Consider the following 15,120-nt stretch of genomic DNA (forward strand, 5'->3'; position numbering starts at 1 on the left):
AATTCTCAACCCATCCCTCCCTAACTCCTCCTGTTCCATCTTTTTCCTGCCTTTGCTCACCTGTCTCCCACCTGCTAGTTCTTCATTTCTTCCCAATCAAACTCCACTGGCAGCTCAGGCCCTGCCTAAGGGTCTCCTCTTCCAGAAGCCCCACCTCCAGTTCCCTCCACTGGCTCTCAGAGCTCACCAGACATGTATGCTCTCAACCACAGCTGCTTTTCAATATCTAGCATCTTCTAGTGCTACAGCTGAAACTGTAGTCCCCGTGTAAAGAGGACCAGATCCACCTGGCTTCAAAGCCCAGGTCAGATCCACTACAACATGTGCCCCAGAGCCCTGGAGAGGGAGGATCTGTCAGGCTCACTTGGGTGGGTGGCCATGCAGAAACTGAAAAGAGGAGCATTTTCCTAGTTCCAGGCAAATAAGTTATCCCTAGTTGATCCTGTCTTTCTAACGACAACCTACCACTGCTGCTAAGAGTGACCTGGAGAGCCCAGCTCGGGGGGAAGGACCCCCGGCATGGCAGATCCTTGGTGTCAGCAGCCTTCGTCACCCTCTGGGGCCCCTGCCTTTAGGGGGATGTTTCTGTTCTGCCCACTCCTCCCCTCCAGCTGCAGGCACAGAGAAGGCTTGGCTGTCCAAGGCAGCGTCACGCTGCTCACCTCATACTTATTAGGTGCAATGAAGTTTAAGGTTTCGTCGGGGTCATACAGGATGGAGAAAGCCAATTCCAGCACCTCCTAAAGGAGAAAGGGTTTCAGTTATTTGGAGCAAGGGAATGGCCTGAGCCCTACATACCAAGAGCTTGGTCAAAGTCCTAGTGACTTGGAACCATCGCCAAATATGCTGATTCAGATGTGATGTCATCAAGGTCCCAGGGCTCATGCACAAATGTGGCTGGAGATGAGGTCACCGGTAATCAACCCCCACTAACCCACCTAAGTCATGCCTAGGATGTGGTGATACTTTTTAAGATTGGAGAAAAATCATTTCTCAACACTCGGAACCTTTGAATGTCAGAGTCCACGACTGTATATTACCTTATATATATATCTGGGTAATTAAGCTGAAAGTCTTAACAGTTTAAAAAACCACCAAAACAAAAACAAATTGTGGCCAAAAATGGCACGACTTGAGCATCAACAACATAACTGTAATGACTGAAACAAATATAATAGGCTTAAATCCATGAGTTCACAATACCACTAAAAAACAAAGCAAAACACATGCACAAAATAGGTCACTGTTGGATGATACCAGGGAACTAAGTCCTTGTTTTAAAAGTAGGTACATAAAAGAAAAGAATCAAGCATTTATCCTCCCTTCTTATAAACTGTACCACTGGGAAACCACTGTAGATGATGGCAAGTTTCTCTTTAGAGAAGTAGTTCGACTAATAAAAGGGATGAGAGCCCTAGAATATCACTAGTTTGCAAACCTTAATTTACTAATGAAACGAGGCACTGAGCCTCCAGAGTCTGCTAACATCACAAAAAAGACAGACAACCAGACATTATGTGCCTCTTGATAGAACAGAATACCATCTAGGAGGGAGTCTGGCCAAAATAAAAAGGTCAAGCCTGAACTGGATCAAGCCTCTAGATCTCTCTACCAATTTACAGATCTGGGACAGAGGAATGGGCTCAACTACACCACAGGGAGACAATCAGCAGATTTCAGACTCTGGGAAACTACCAAACAAGCAACCTGGTTTCTTCAACTAATAAACTGCAAAGAGAGGGGAAAAAAAAAAGAGCTGCAAAAGATGGAGGGGGAACTTATGAATTAAGCAACTTAAAAGACTAATCACACTGCAGAGACCCTATTTGGATTCTGATTTAGCAAACAAAGTGGGTATGAGTGTGTGCATGTGTGTATGTGTGCATGTGAATACACATAAACACATATTTTTATATAGAGAAATGACGACATTTTTAAGACAATTAGTGGAAAATCAAACATCAATGGAATACTTGATACTAAATAACAACTTTTTATTTCCTTTTAGGTGTGCAAATAGTACTGCGATTATGTTAAGAGAGTCCTCATAATTTAAAGATTCATTCTAAATATTTACAGAAGAAACGATGTAATACTTGAGATTTTCTTCAAAGTAATAAGGGAAGAGGGACAAGTGGATGGGTAGACTTTGCCCTGGTTGATGAAGCTGGGTGAGGCGTCTATGGGGGTTCTATCTATCTTGGTGTCTGTTCAAATCGTTCTTAACAAAACATTCAGGATGAACTTAAAGTAAGACAGCATGGGGGCGAGAGGTCACGCACCTAGAAAGCAACCACCACCGACTACGCTCCACGTATCATTGTGACAGCACCTCAGACTCGGGGCTGCCTCTCCACTCACCTTGTTCTGTTTCAGCGCACTTTTCTCTTTCATGTGGGGACAATCTTTCCCAGTGACAATGGCCTTAATGTCTGCAACAGGAACTGATAAATGAGGGGAATTAGTTTCTGGAAGCTTTATGCTGCAAGTTGGTCCTTGCATCAGTGCTGGAAGGGACGGCCCAGCCCGCAGACCCACAGGGCTGTATGAGCTCAGGGAGGGTTCCCTGCTCTGTGGTTGCTTTGCCTGGACTCTGGCCTGCTGCGCTGTGTCAAGTCTAACTGGGGGTGGGTTCAGGGCTTTTGCACTGTCTGACTAAGGAAGGGGGCCTCAGACACTCACCTCACTTCCACTTCGTGGCGATAAAGATGACAACAGCCACCAGAGCAAAGGCAGCTAATAATTACTCTTACCCCCTGCCAGCCATTGTTCTAAGTGCTTTACATATAGGACTCATTCAATCCTCTGATGAGGGAAATGTGGCTATTATTCCCACTTTACAGAAGAATCCAAGGCAGAGGAGAGAATTAACTTGTAATTAATTAGAATTAACAGCAAAGCCAGGATGTGAATCCAGGCAGTCAGGCTTCAGAGGTTCTGCTCTTAACCACCGCCTTTCAATTTAGTCTTGTATCACCCTTTACAATCTGCAAAACCCATATCTGTGATCTCACTGAATTCTCCAAACAGCCCCTTGAGGTAGGCCAGGTGGAGATGACCTCTGACCAATGGGGAAATGGGTTCAGAGAAATAACTGGCCCAAGGCCAGATTACCAGTTTGAAGCAGCCAGGACCAGAACTCAGGTCTCCTGATAGCAAGTCCAGCTACCATGACACCCCAACAGAGAAATGAACTTACTTTTCTCCTGCAGGGATTCGAATGTCACCTCCCCTTGAGGGTTGTCGTCCAAGTCACCGTAGTGCAGGACCTTGTGGTTCAGGGCCAAGCGGCAGTACCAGAAACGCTCTGGAACACAAGGGAAGCCAGGCAGGTGAGCAAGGACACTTCCGGGAGAGGCCTGGGCACACGAGGGACAAAAAGACGACTTGTTCCCTGCCTGCTCCCGGCAGGGACTGTCCGGGCAGGTGCCCCCCCGCCCCCCGAGTACGGCAGCTCCGGGCAGTAGGGACAGACAGCCCCAGCGCCCAGGCCCTCAACTCACCTTGCCTCCGGCGATTCCCAATCTTTCGGAAGCTGCTCCCCTCACAGAGCCGGTTCAGGCGTTGCTGCTTGATCAGCTCAAGGATCTCGGGCTGGATCTTCTCCCTCAGCTCCCTGCGGTGGACGTGCACCGGAGTAAGGAGAAGGTCACGGGGACAGCAGGCCTTCTGAAGGGAGGCAGAGCTGGCACTCCCCCCCCTCCGCCCTCCCCCATCACGGCACTTACACAATCGGCGGGGACTGGAAGTCATCCTGACTCATCCTCTCGGACTGGCGCAGTCGCAGAATCTCCGAGTAGCTCAGGCTCCGCAGTTTGCTCTTGAACTGATCCAAAGAGTTGGGTTTGGAGGGCAAAGCCCGAGTGATCTGCTCCCGGACTACCTGCATAACCTGAGAGAGAAGAAGGCAGCCGCCTCAGCCCTGGTCTGATAAACGGATGCCAGGCTCTGCCCTCCACGGTCCTGAGCACGGTGGGTACCACAGGCATCCGCTGGGCGAGTAAGAACACTGATTCTCTACTACTATCTCTTCTTAGTTACGTAGGACAAATGATGGATGGTGACAAATGGATTTTTTTTTTTTTTGGCTGCACCATGGGGCATACAGGATCTTAGTTCCCTGACCAGGGATCAAACCTGTGTCCCCTACAGTGGAAGCGTAGAGTCTTAACCACTGGACTGCCAGGGACGTCCAGACAAGTGCTTTATTTCTCATACATTCTGGAGTCAGAGAGAAGCAGGTTCAGATCTCAACTCTGTGCCTTAATCTTTTCCTTCAGCAAGTCACTCAACATGCTCAGGGCCCCACCTACTCATCCTTAAAGCTAGAGAAAGGAAGACACATCTTCGATAGAGGTTGCCACAAGCATATGAGACGCTATCTGGATGCACAGTGCCTGGCACACTGTAGTGTGTTCAAAACCTGTGTTAGTTCCCTTAAAACAACAACAGCTAAGTAAAAAGCAGGACACCATCTGCACATCCAGTCAGCTCCCCACCAACGAAGGAAAAACCTATAGCAAAAAAAAAGACCAGAGGGGCTTCTCTGGTGGCGCAGTGGATAAGACTCCGTGCTCCCAATGCAGGGGGCCCAGGTTCGATCCCTGGTCAGGGAGCTAGATCCCACATGCATGCTGCAACCAAGAGTTCGCATGTCACAACTAAGGAGCCTGCCTGCCGCAACTAAGGAGCCCTCCTGCTGCAACTAAGACCCGGCACAACCAAATAGAAAAAAAAAAGAAGACTAGAGGGAAAGATAAAAATGGTCATTGTTGCTGGATAGGGAAATTATAGATAACTTTTTCTTCTTTATATTTCACAAATTTTTTACAATGAGATGAGCAGCTTCAAAAGAGCCAGCTCCTAGATAATCAGCTTTTGAGGGCCTAGCAGTGCTGTCAGAGAGTGGACTCAGAAAGCATCCAGAAATGGCTACTGGTAAATGGCTACACGCACTTCACTGCGGATCCACCCCAAAGTCTCCACAACATCTGCAGTTCACGAAACTGCCACAGTGCCTGCACAGGTAAGTGCTCAGTAACCCACAGCTATCACTGTTATGTTCATCCTCCTGCCCCCGAAGGAAGGCAGGAGGGGCCGGTACTGGTCCACTGGGCAAATGAGGGGCCCAGCAGGGAGACACCTGCTCAGGGTTACAGAGGGGACTGATGCTCTCAATGCCTCCGTCTTACGACTCAGCGCTGCAGACCACACTGTCCTCCAGCTCAGGTATTCCCCAGGCTCTGGCCAGCTGTCACAGACTGTCCTGGGATGGTCTCAGCCCACAGGCCTCAGAGCTCTGTGACACCGACCTTGTTGAAGTCCTCGGCTGTTGCCCTCATCTCCTTCCAGGTCTTGTTCAACAGCTGGATGCAGATTCCAAAGAGCTCTTCGAACGCTCGGTCATGGGTGAAGAACATCGGGTGGTAGTCGTTGCGCCCTTCATTTGCTGTGGAAGAAGAGAAACAGGGAAAGGATGAAGCTGGGAGCCCATGTCCAGAAACCTGGGATCCTCCACACCAAAGTCCGGAGGAACGAAACCAGACTGACGACCAAGAGGGGTGGTGGATGGGGGCGTAGCTACTGAACATGCTAAATCACCAGCTCAAACAAGCCACAGCCACGACTCCCATAAACAACTGGAGACGGATTACAGCTCTCTTGGTAATTTTTTAAAAAGTACAATAAGGCTGTCCAGTCCCACGGACACCTAACTCTATACCCTCGAGTCTCACCAGGCTCCTGAGTACAAGGAACGGCTGAAGGAAGGGGGAAGCCACACAGACTTACGCAGTTCCCCAACCTGTAGGATCTCACAGAGCATTTTGGTGAGCTCAATGGCACTGCGGCCAAAGGGGCACTCGTGTTTGTCTTCTCGGCTGCTGTTCTCCAAGACGATCTGTGGGGGGAAGAGGAAAGGGAGGGTGAGGGAGGGAGGGAGGGAGGCAAGCGATGTGGCATCAACACAGAGAAAGCTGGTCCCCGGCCTTTACCCGGATGTAGGTGTCCTGATGGACTTTCGCCAAGTACAGCATGTTGTCCAAGGCCAGCATGCCAGGAGGAGTCTGGGTAAAGTCCATTGCTGGGTTAATATGGTTCTGTAGAAATAAACACACCTGATTTGAGACTCGGTAGACCCTGCGTGGGAGCTCACCTGAGGGGGACCCCAATCACCCCTCCACCATATGCCTCCCACACGTCACACCTGCCTCTGTTGTAGCTCTTGTCACGTGCCCATCTCTACTACGAGGCTGTGAGCTCATGGCCACTGGACTGTGGCTGACTCATCTTACATCTCCCGTGCCTAAGTACTGCTGGGTGCTGAGTAGATGCCCAATAAGTATTTAACTGAATTAGCTCCATTCTCAAGCTGTAGCCTATCACAAAATATCCAGTCCAGATTTTCAAAGAACCTAGCTGCTTCCATGAGAGATCCCCTCTCCACTCATTTGGCCGACCTCCTGGGCCCTCCTACAGATGGGTTTGTTTCAAGGGGCCAAATGTTGACATAAACTTGTGAACCTGCCACGGCCAAAGCAAACCAAGTGTCAAGGCCCCTCCAGCTTCTTAGTGTCTTCTGTTCCAGGGCCACCATCATGTTATGAGAGAGGGTTGTCAGGGTTCTGTCTGGGTGGCCCTCTGACTCCCTGTCAGGGGAGAAGGTCTACCAGTGTCCATGCTCTGGGAAACTCACAGTAAATCCCAGCATCTTGTAGTCCTTGGTGTACATGGCTTTGCGTTTTTCAGTCCCACTCCCGGGGACGTTGCTAGGGTCAGACTCTGCATCAAATGCAATCCTCCTCAGTTCAAATATAATGTCTCTTTGAGCCTGGGAGGTGAAATAGACAGTCAGCAGGTGAATCAGCTAATCAAGGGAAACAAGGAAAAGAAAGAGTGGGTAGAGCTTTTCCAGGCAGAACTCTGGCCCCGATCGATCTTTTGAGGAGGCATCACCTCTAGCATCGCAGGACAGAGATGGGCTTGGCCCAGTCACCCAGCAGAAAGGGATCATGGTGAGGCCCAAAGCTGACACAACTAAGCACAGTTCCTGGCACACAGCAGGTGCTCAATACACAGGGTGGAATGCACCACATCAAACAGCACACGATGCCAGCCAGGAAAGCCCCGTCCCACTTAGAACCTACCTGGTCATTGGGGTCCATCTTGGTCATCATCCTTTCTTCCAGAAGGTTAAAGGTCAGGACTTGCAGGACATACAGCTGATGGGCCATCTCGGTTTTGATTGGGCGGTTCCCTCGGATCACATGCTGGAAAGAGCAAAGGCAGGGAGCAGAGGGGTGAACTGATTTTTACTGAAGAGTCACATCCATGCCGGTGAAAAGACAGTATGCTGGGCAGGGGATAGGGTTTCCTCCCCCACACAGGGACTTCAAGTTCCAGAAGGGGATGCAACATGAATGGGCCTGATTCAGGCAGAGATGATTCACTGCAGGCCACAAGGGCACCATCTTTTTTTGTGCACGCCCCTGGCCGGGGAAGTAACATTACGATGCGGGAGATCAGCGGCTGGACCTCATTCCAATCGATCCAGACAACAGAGTGTGTGTGAAGAGTCGCTTGTAGAACTGGACAGTACAATTCTTTTGTTTTCCCTTAGAAAAATAAAATGTTTTGGATGGCCTCACCAGGTAGAGGGGTTCTGAAAAGATCATTTTCTTTCAATCGTCTTGAGACACCTACACAAAGAGGGGCATCTAATGCTCCTTGTCCGGCCCCCTTCTCTCCTACTGGTGTCCCTCCCCTTCCCTCTGCTCATTCTGGGTACGTCCCCCTCCCCATGTCCCCACACCACATCCCTCTCCCCTCCTCTAACTCTATCCTCCCCACCCCCTCAGCTCACCACCTCCTCCCTGACGCCCACCCACCTGAGGTCCTTCTCCACCTCTCATGCTCCATCTCTGTCTTGTTCTACATGCCACATCCCCCGCTCTGTCCTCCGGGCTGACCAACGCTGGCTCCCGTCCTGTCTCTCGGTGTCCTGTTCCCTCGCCCGCAGGAGCCTCCTGCTTTTTCCTGCCTGCTCCCTTGCATTCCTCGCTCCCTCTGTCTCACTCACCATCTAGAATCCTGTCGTTCTTGGTCTTTTCTCGCCCAAATGAGACTCTTGCCCAGTTTCCCCACACGTACCGCCCTCTGTGCCCTTCGTGTTCTCTTACTCGGCCTAGCTCGTCTCTAGAGCTGTGTTGTCCAGTATGGCAGCCACTAGCCATATGTGGCCACGTGCATCTAAGTCAGTTAAAATTGATTCAAGTTAAAAGTTCAGGTCCTCAGTCGCACTAGCCACATTTTAAGCTCAGGAGGCACAAGTGGCTAGTGGCTACATCCAATGATAGAGTAGAAGTGGAACATGTCAGAAAGTTCTGCTGTACTCTAAAATACTTAGCTTTCTAACTCTAGATCAGCTCTCTCTAGAGCTTGCTCTGGTTCGGGATCAATCAGTCTCTTTAGATCTGTGCAGTCCAGTCTGGTAGCCACTAGCCACCTGTGGCTGGTGAACACTTGAAATGTGGCCAGTCCAAATTGAGATGTGCTGTAAATGTAAAATGCACACTGGATATCAGAGCCTTAGTATGAAAACAGAAAATGTAAAATACCTCATTAACAATTTTCCTATTGATTACATGTTGATATCATACTATTTTAGATATACCAGGTTAAATGAATTATATTATTGAAATTCATTTCCCCTATTCCTTTTTTAGTTAATGCTGCTACTAGAACACTTAAATGAAACAAGTGGCTCGCATCATATCTCCACTGGACGGTGCTGCCCTAGACTTCCTCTCCCCACTGGTGCAACTCCAGAGAGCTCTTCCTTTCTCTGTCTCTTTCTTTCCCTAGATCTGCAAGGCCCAATACAGTAGCCACAAGCCACACGTGGGCATTTAAATTTAAACTGAAACTTTAAAGAACTACAAATTCAGCTCCCCAGCCACACCAGACACATTTCAAGCGTTCAACAGCCATACGTGGCTTGGGCCGCCCTTTCTGCACACACCTCCACAACTACAGCAAGTTCTACGGGACAGCGGACAGGGCTGCTCCTGCTCGCCCCCTGGCGTGTGTGCCCCGCCCTCACCTCCTTCCCGCGCCCTCTCCAGCTCCCTCTCCTCGGGCGCGATCTCTCTCATCAGCCTCCTCTCCGCCTCCCCAGCTTCCTTCTCATGGTCTGCTCTGCTCCCCCCCCCCCCACCCCGCCTCCACCCAGCCTCTTGCAGCCCAGGGTCTTTTCTCCGCTTCGGCCGCTTCTGCCCCTGCACCTCACTCTGAGCCTCTTCCTTTCTCTGCGTCCCTCCCTCCGCCACTCTGATCTCTCCCTACCCGTCTATCCCTATTCCTCTCTCCTCACCTCTCTCCATAATTCATAAAACCACTCTGAAGAGAAGTTAAAGTTAATGTGATACTGGTTTTCATTCACTTTAATCCCCGTTTCTCAATCTCAGAGATGTCAGAGCGGGAGGGTACTTCCTCGAGTCATCAATGGCTTAAAGAAGAACAGCGCCAGTCTGATGAAGCCTTATTTGACTGTCAGGTACCTCGAGGCCTCGGCTCCCTGGCTCAACTCTGTTCAATCCCGGGACTTAAGTGAGCATACGTTAACCTTCTCCTAGCAGACCGGTTCGGCCTGAGTCCTGACACCGAACTGTCTTCTATAGTGGATGGAATCTTCGCTTGTTCACCAGGTTTGTCCAGAAATGAGCTGAACTTCTAATCCCGTTCAGGTAAATAATAAGCCTCGAAATGCATTAAAGTTCTCTGAGAAGGGCACCCACTCCCACACATGCAGAGGACGGCGCCCCACACAACCGCTCGGACACGGAGACAAGAATGAGGGAACCTGTGTGGCAGGCAGAGGGCGGAAGCGTCTGGCCAGGCCCTTCCTGCCGGGCTGGCAGCGGGGCTGTGTGACCAGGGAGATGGCCCGCAGGCAGGAGCTCGTTCTGCGAGAAGTCCAGTGGGCTCTGCCTGTTTAGAGCAGCTGATCGCGCCACCTCACAGGTGCCCACGGTTACTTCTTGAATTCTATCACCTCTGCATCTTGTTTACGGTGACGGAACTGCCCATGTGAGCAGAGCACTCACCAAGTGCCGGGGCCCCCTAAGCCCTGCGTATACGTATCAGCTCATTTGGTCCTCACACCCAGATGGGCAAACTGAAGCCCACAGGAGTTAAGCGAACTGCTCAAGATCAAAGATTGGTTAAAGGCAGAGCGGGGGCTGCCGACTCCAAAGTTCACGTTCAGAATTATGAAGCCTTTCACACTTGACTCTCAATATCTCATTTTGTTCCCTACACTGTGGTCTCCCAGTTGCACCTGGTTTTGGACAACTGATAAAATGGCCTCCTTTTAACCCAGCGCCTTGACTCTCCTTCCCGGCCCTCACCTCCCACCTCAGCTCTCTCCCAGCCCACATCCCCTCCCTGATGCAGAACAGGGGCTGAGACCTCCCTCCAGACGCCTCCCCCCCACACCCCCAACTCCCGCTCTACCCTCCTCCCTCACACACCCCTCAGGAAACACGGATCTTGGAGTGTGATCTTTCTAAAACGCCAGCCTGGTTATTTCACAATCCTGATTAAAGCCTCTCAATTGCTTTTGGGAAAAAGACCAAGGCCCTACTTGATCTGGTCTTGGCCGCCTCTCCAGCCTGTCACAAATTCTCACCCCACGCTCTACCGGCCCATGCACTCCTCCTAGGTGCCCCCCTTCCCCATGCAGGAACTCCTTTCTGACGGGTCAGCTGGCTTATCCTCAGCCTTCCCTGAAGACCCGCCTCTAAGGCCTCCTGACACCTCTCCTTGCGGCAGGACTGCCAGCTCCTCCTCTGCAACCTCCCAGGCCGGGCAGCCCTCCCAGCGCCCCGCACAACTCAGGGTTATGACTGGTGTTAGTGGAGTGAATTCCTCTTCTGTGCCTATTTTAACACATTCCCTCTGGATAAAAGTTTGTGGAGCTGTGAGGCAACAAACAGTAGAGCTGGCTAAGTACCTCCTTAGAGGCTCTGCAATTCCTGGTGGGACAGCCTCCTAGAGACAGCCCTGCTTACAGTGGATCAGAAACCATAAGCTTTCCAGCTTAGGAAGCGTTTAGTACCTATCGGTAAGGTCCCTCTGCGTGCCCATCCCACTCCATAGTGATTTCAATAATAATAATACAACTGTAATAATAGTGGTAGTTGCAGTTAATAGTAACAAAACAATAACAGTAACAAAATATAGCTTGTCTGGGAACTTACATTGAGGATTATGGACCGAAGGTGCTTCTGTGCGAATGCGTTGGCCATATCCTATTGAGAAGAAGAAGCGAACATAAGGCAAGGTGGCAGGCATGCAGCTGTGACAACTATCAAGAGAAAGGTGATGTCACAGCTCTGGGGCTTTTTCCCGTAATTTTTTTCCTTTCAAATGAAAAAAAATTCACAGACCTTCAAATACGTTATTTTAATACTCTGAAAAATTCCCGCACATTTTCTTTCGTGAGTACACATTAATGCAAACAGGGTTTCCTTTCCCAGTGGTACAATCAACCGTGTCATCTTCAAAGAGGGACAAAGACTGCTTCAGGACGAGACACTTGTGTTACAAGGATGCCAGGAGATGGACGAGCACAGGGCACAGAGCAGCATGATGGTTCCCAAGCCACATGCACCATCCCAGGCCCGAACCACTGCCAAGGCTGGAAGGGACTCTAATGAGACACTGACTCCAAACCGAGCAAGAGGGCTTGGGCCCCAGCATCCTCCTCCACCGCCCCCCACCCCCAGCACCACGCCAGCAGACGGAGCTGGGGTGGGATGCTGTGAAACAGTAGCTGGTCTATGATTCACTTCTGATCAGTTTAGAGAACAATGTGTTGGGTGCTTTGGAGTGATTTTTCACAACAGGGTCACCTTTTTTTATTTATTTGGTTCAGATTTTGACAGTAACACTTTATTTATTTAGCTCACTCAGGAAATAAAGTATCCTACGTTAAGTGAATCTTCCAGGGAATGAAGCTTTAAGGGTCCTCTCAGAACTGTTATTTTGACCATTCTTATGCTAATCTTCTAAGAATATATACACTTCTGTATTTCTGAAGAGACTACAATGATTATAATAATTTAATCACTGCCAAGGACTTGGCTTCATCAGGAAAAAAACAAAAACAAAAACCACATCAGTTATTATTCTGTGTTGTGACACTGTAATACCCTATGGGGCGTCTGAAATGTGGAGCTATTCTCCCCTAAACAAAATGGTCCCAGATTACTATGCTTTTACTTTTTCTGACAGCTTTTCATAATTCTTCTCTCTTCCTTCCAATGTCAGCCACCACTTCTTATAATGTTAATCAGTATGACTTCACTTTCTAAACTGCTGCCTTAATTTAATTTCACAGATAATTCTAAATCAATGGGCCTGAGGGAGCTGTCACACCTCTCCTATGGGGCAATATCCGTGAGTGTTGTCATTTTTCTCAGAGCTGGAAGGCCTTTCCCTCTCGCTTCTAGATTTCTAGCCATATTCCAAACGGCTGATGCTGCCAGGAACATTAAGTTTTACTTTGCGTCCCCTGAGCACACACTGACTGGCAGAGGAGGAAGGTGGACTAGAAACTTCTCTGGTGGCTACGGGAGGCCGACTCACGATTAAATCTTGCTGTCGATGACTCACAAAGTGGGTGATTGACAGTGGTCTGCTGCTGGAATATAAAGGCCTTCAACCAAAGGCTTCTCTGCGGTGCCGGGGGAAGCACTCACCCTTTTTCATATCCTCATACAGCTGACCTCTTTCAGCTCCCTCTAACCAAGAAACGAGTATCCAAATTCCCTTCTGTCAACTGTCTAAAGCTTTTCCAATTCCTAGGATCTAGTAAGCGTCCAAAAGGGCATGGATTTACCTTTACTCCTGGCTACAGCAAGCTGGAATGTGATGCATCTGGCATCATCTAGATGAAAGTCACAGGCTGTTTCTGAATCTGATCTTCCTGGCTGAACCACAGACCCATGTGAAGGCAGGTTACAAAGGAGAGAGTGGGCCACATTCCCCAGGGCAGGCATCCCCTTAATCCTTTATGTGACTCTGATCTGCGGTACTTCCCTAAGTGTCCTGACAAATGAGATTTACAGCACACAACCTTTTCCTGTGTCTTGCAGCTCCCTGAACAACTAGATCAGATCATGAGAGTCTCACCCAGCTTCAACCTCCCCACCTGGAAAAGAGCAGGGCCCTTTCCATATGGCAGTGCTACTTACAGTGACAGGCAGGTCTAGAGGATTAAGATGCTTGTCCTGCCGGCAGAAAGCAAAAAGCACAGAGAGAAGCAGATGGAAGAATGAGCTTTCAGCTTACATTCAAAACAGGACTAGGGAGGAAGAGATGAACAGAGCGAGCCATCCAAGAAGGACAAGGACAGACAGAACCACAGATGCTCCTGGTCCTCCCACCAGAATCTTCCAAGAACTTGGTACATAATCCCACAGGAATTACAATTTACTGAGCCCACGGTATTGACCGAGAATTACAAAGTCTTTCTTTTGTATATCACTTGGGCTTTGACCAGAGAAATCTAGAACAGTCGTGTTGGAAGGGCTCATAGTGATCTTTAATCTGGCCCTTGCATTTTACAGAAAGGGAAACGGAGACCCAGAGGGGTTAGAGCACTTGCCCAGCAGTGGCAGGAAAAGTACTCAGCCTCGGGGCCCTGGCCTCTTAGGTCAGCCCTTGCTCCACTGCCCAGCTGATCCCTGGTTTCCTCACTTGCAAAATAGGGGTCTGGCTTTTTCTCATGACATCCTTATGAAGTGAATGGGGCAGATGTTGCTCCCACGTTATAGGTGAGGAAACTGGGGTTTAGAGAAGCAGAGCGATTTGCATCATGTCACACAGCTAATTGATAGGGAAGAAAAAAGTTTAGAACCTGTATCAGAGGATCTTTATACATGAAACTTCAAGCTAAGTCCCTCCACTCTTGCTTCCTTAAGCAAGGATTGCATTTGTTTCTGTCTCCTGGGACCCGGCAGGGAGGCCCAGAGGGTCTCCTCTCCCTGCCCCTTGATCCTCTAACCCACGGGTAGTCGCAGTAAGGCCAAATGAGGCCTGTTGCCTCTTTGTGTCTAGAAGGTCTTATGGAAAGACAGCCACACCCACCTGTCTGCCTACTGTTTGAGGCTGCTTTGGCTACAGCGGCAAGGTTGAATAGTTGCCACGTAGACCACAAGGGCCACCAGGCAAAAAATATTTACTCACCCTTGAGGGGAAAGAGTTTGCAGGCCCCTGCCCTGACCTAGGACCCAGCTGGTTTCCCTCCTAGCTCTTCCCTGGGTCTTCCTTAGCAAAGCCGCTCTGATGGGCTCTGGCCGCAGAGGGACAGGAGGAAGGACTCTTGGGAAAATGACTGGGAGGATAAGTCTTCTCTTGGGAGAGCCCAGATGCAAAGCTTGAAAAGGCCCCCACAGACCTGTCGCTTGTCCTCAGGAGCCTTCAGAAAAAGTGCGTTAATCAGTGCAATGGCGTAGGTCTGAATCTCCTGGTTGGAGCTGTGTCAACGGAGAAAGAAGGCAGAGAGAGGTTAGAAGACTGACCAGCAAGACGATCCTTAGAGATGGTTTAAAACAATCACTCGCAGACTGTAATCAAACAATAATCAGAGGCTTAGTCTCAAAAGCTTAAAAGTGGGCAGACTCCCTGACCCAGCAATTCCACTAACAGGAATTTATCCAAAGATAGTCATCAGAGAGCTGTGCATGAGTTACTGGCAAGGTGTTTCATCCAAGTACTATTAAAAAAAGAAACAACAGTAAATAATGCAAATGTCCACAGTAGCGACTCTGTTCATATATATTCAAATCCTAAGCAGTCATTAAAAATGCTGTTTTAGCATAAAGGTTCTTCGCCTGGGGTTAGGGATGGGCTTAGAGTGTCTGGGAACCCTAGAAATGGTGCAGCCATTATTCCTTGTAGCTGGTTGACTATGTGATATATTTTTCCAGGGAGGTGAGAGTCCATAACTGTTACTGGATTTTCAAAGGCATATGGGGTGCAAAACAAAACAAAACAAAACAAAAAAAAATATATATATATATATATTTATATATATATATATATATATTTTAATGT

At 49.2% G+C, this 15,120-nt stretch overlaps 1 protein-coding gene across 2 annotated transcripts in view; it reads right to left on the reverse strand.

Moving 5' to 3' along the window:
* Positions 1–15,120, reverse strand: part of ELMO2 (engulfment and cell motility 2) — a 38,734-nt gene that overhangs the window by 2,039 nt on the left and 21,575 nt on the right. The window contains exons 9-21 of one of the 2 annotated variants that reach the window (XM_007185358.3): positions 14,462–14,540; positions 13,257–13,292; positions 11,259–11,309; positions 7,146–7,268; positions 6,695–6,829; positions 5,994–6,098; positions 5,791–5,899; positions 5,313–5,449; positions 3,729–3,892; positions 3,504–3,616; positions 3,200–3,307; positions 2,362–2,444; positions 663–740 (exon numbers count right to left, since the gene is read on the reverse strand). In XM_007185358.3, the coding sequence (XP_007185420.1) occupies positions 663–740; positions 2,362–2,444; positions 3,200–3,307; positions 3,504–3,616; positions 3,729–3,892; positions 5,313–5,449; positions 5,791–5,899; positions 5,994–6,098; positions 6,695–6,829; positions 7,146–7,268; positions 11,259–11,309; positions 13,257–13,292; positions 14,462–14,540 (1,321 nt within the window). The remainder of the gene's footprint in view (positions 1–662; positions 741–2,361; positions 2,445–3,199; positions 3,308–3,503; positions 3,617–3,728; positions 3,893–5,312; positions 5,450–5,790; positions 5,900–5,993; positions 6,099–6,694; positions 6,830–7,145; positions 7,269–11,258; positions 11,310–13,256; positions 13,293–14,461; positions 14,541–15,120) is intronic. The other variant, XM_057528861.1, reaches the window with a different exon arrangement.

Source organism: Balaenoptera acutorostrata, chromosome 15 (genome assembly GCF_949987535.1).
Source record: "Balaenoptera acutorostrata chromosome 15, mBalAcu1.1, whole genome shotgun sequence".
Taxonomy (NCBI): domain Eukaryota; kingdom Metazoa; phylum Chordata; class Mammalia; order Artiodactyla; family Balaenopteridae; genus Balaenoptera; species Balaenoptera acutorostrata.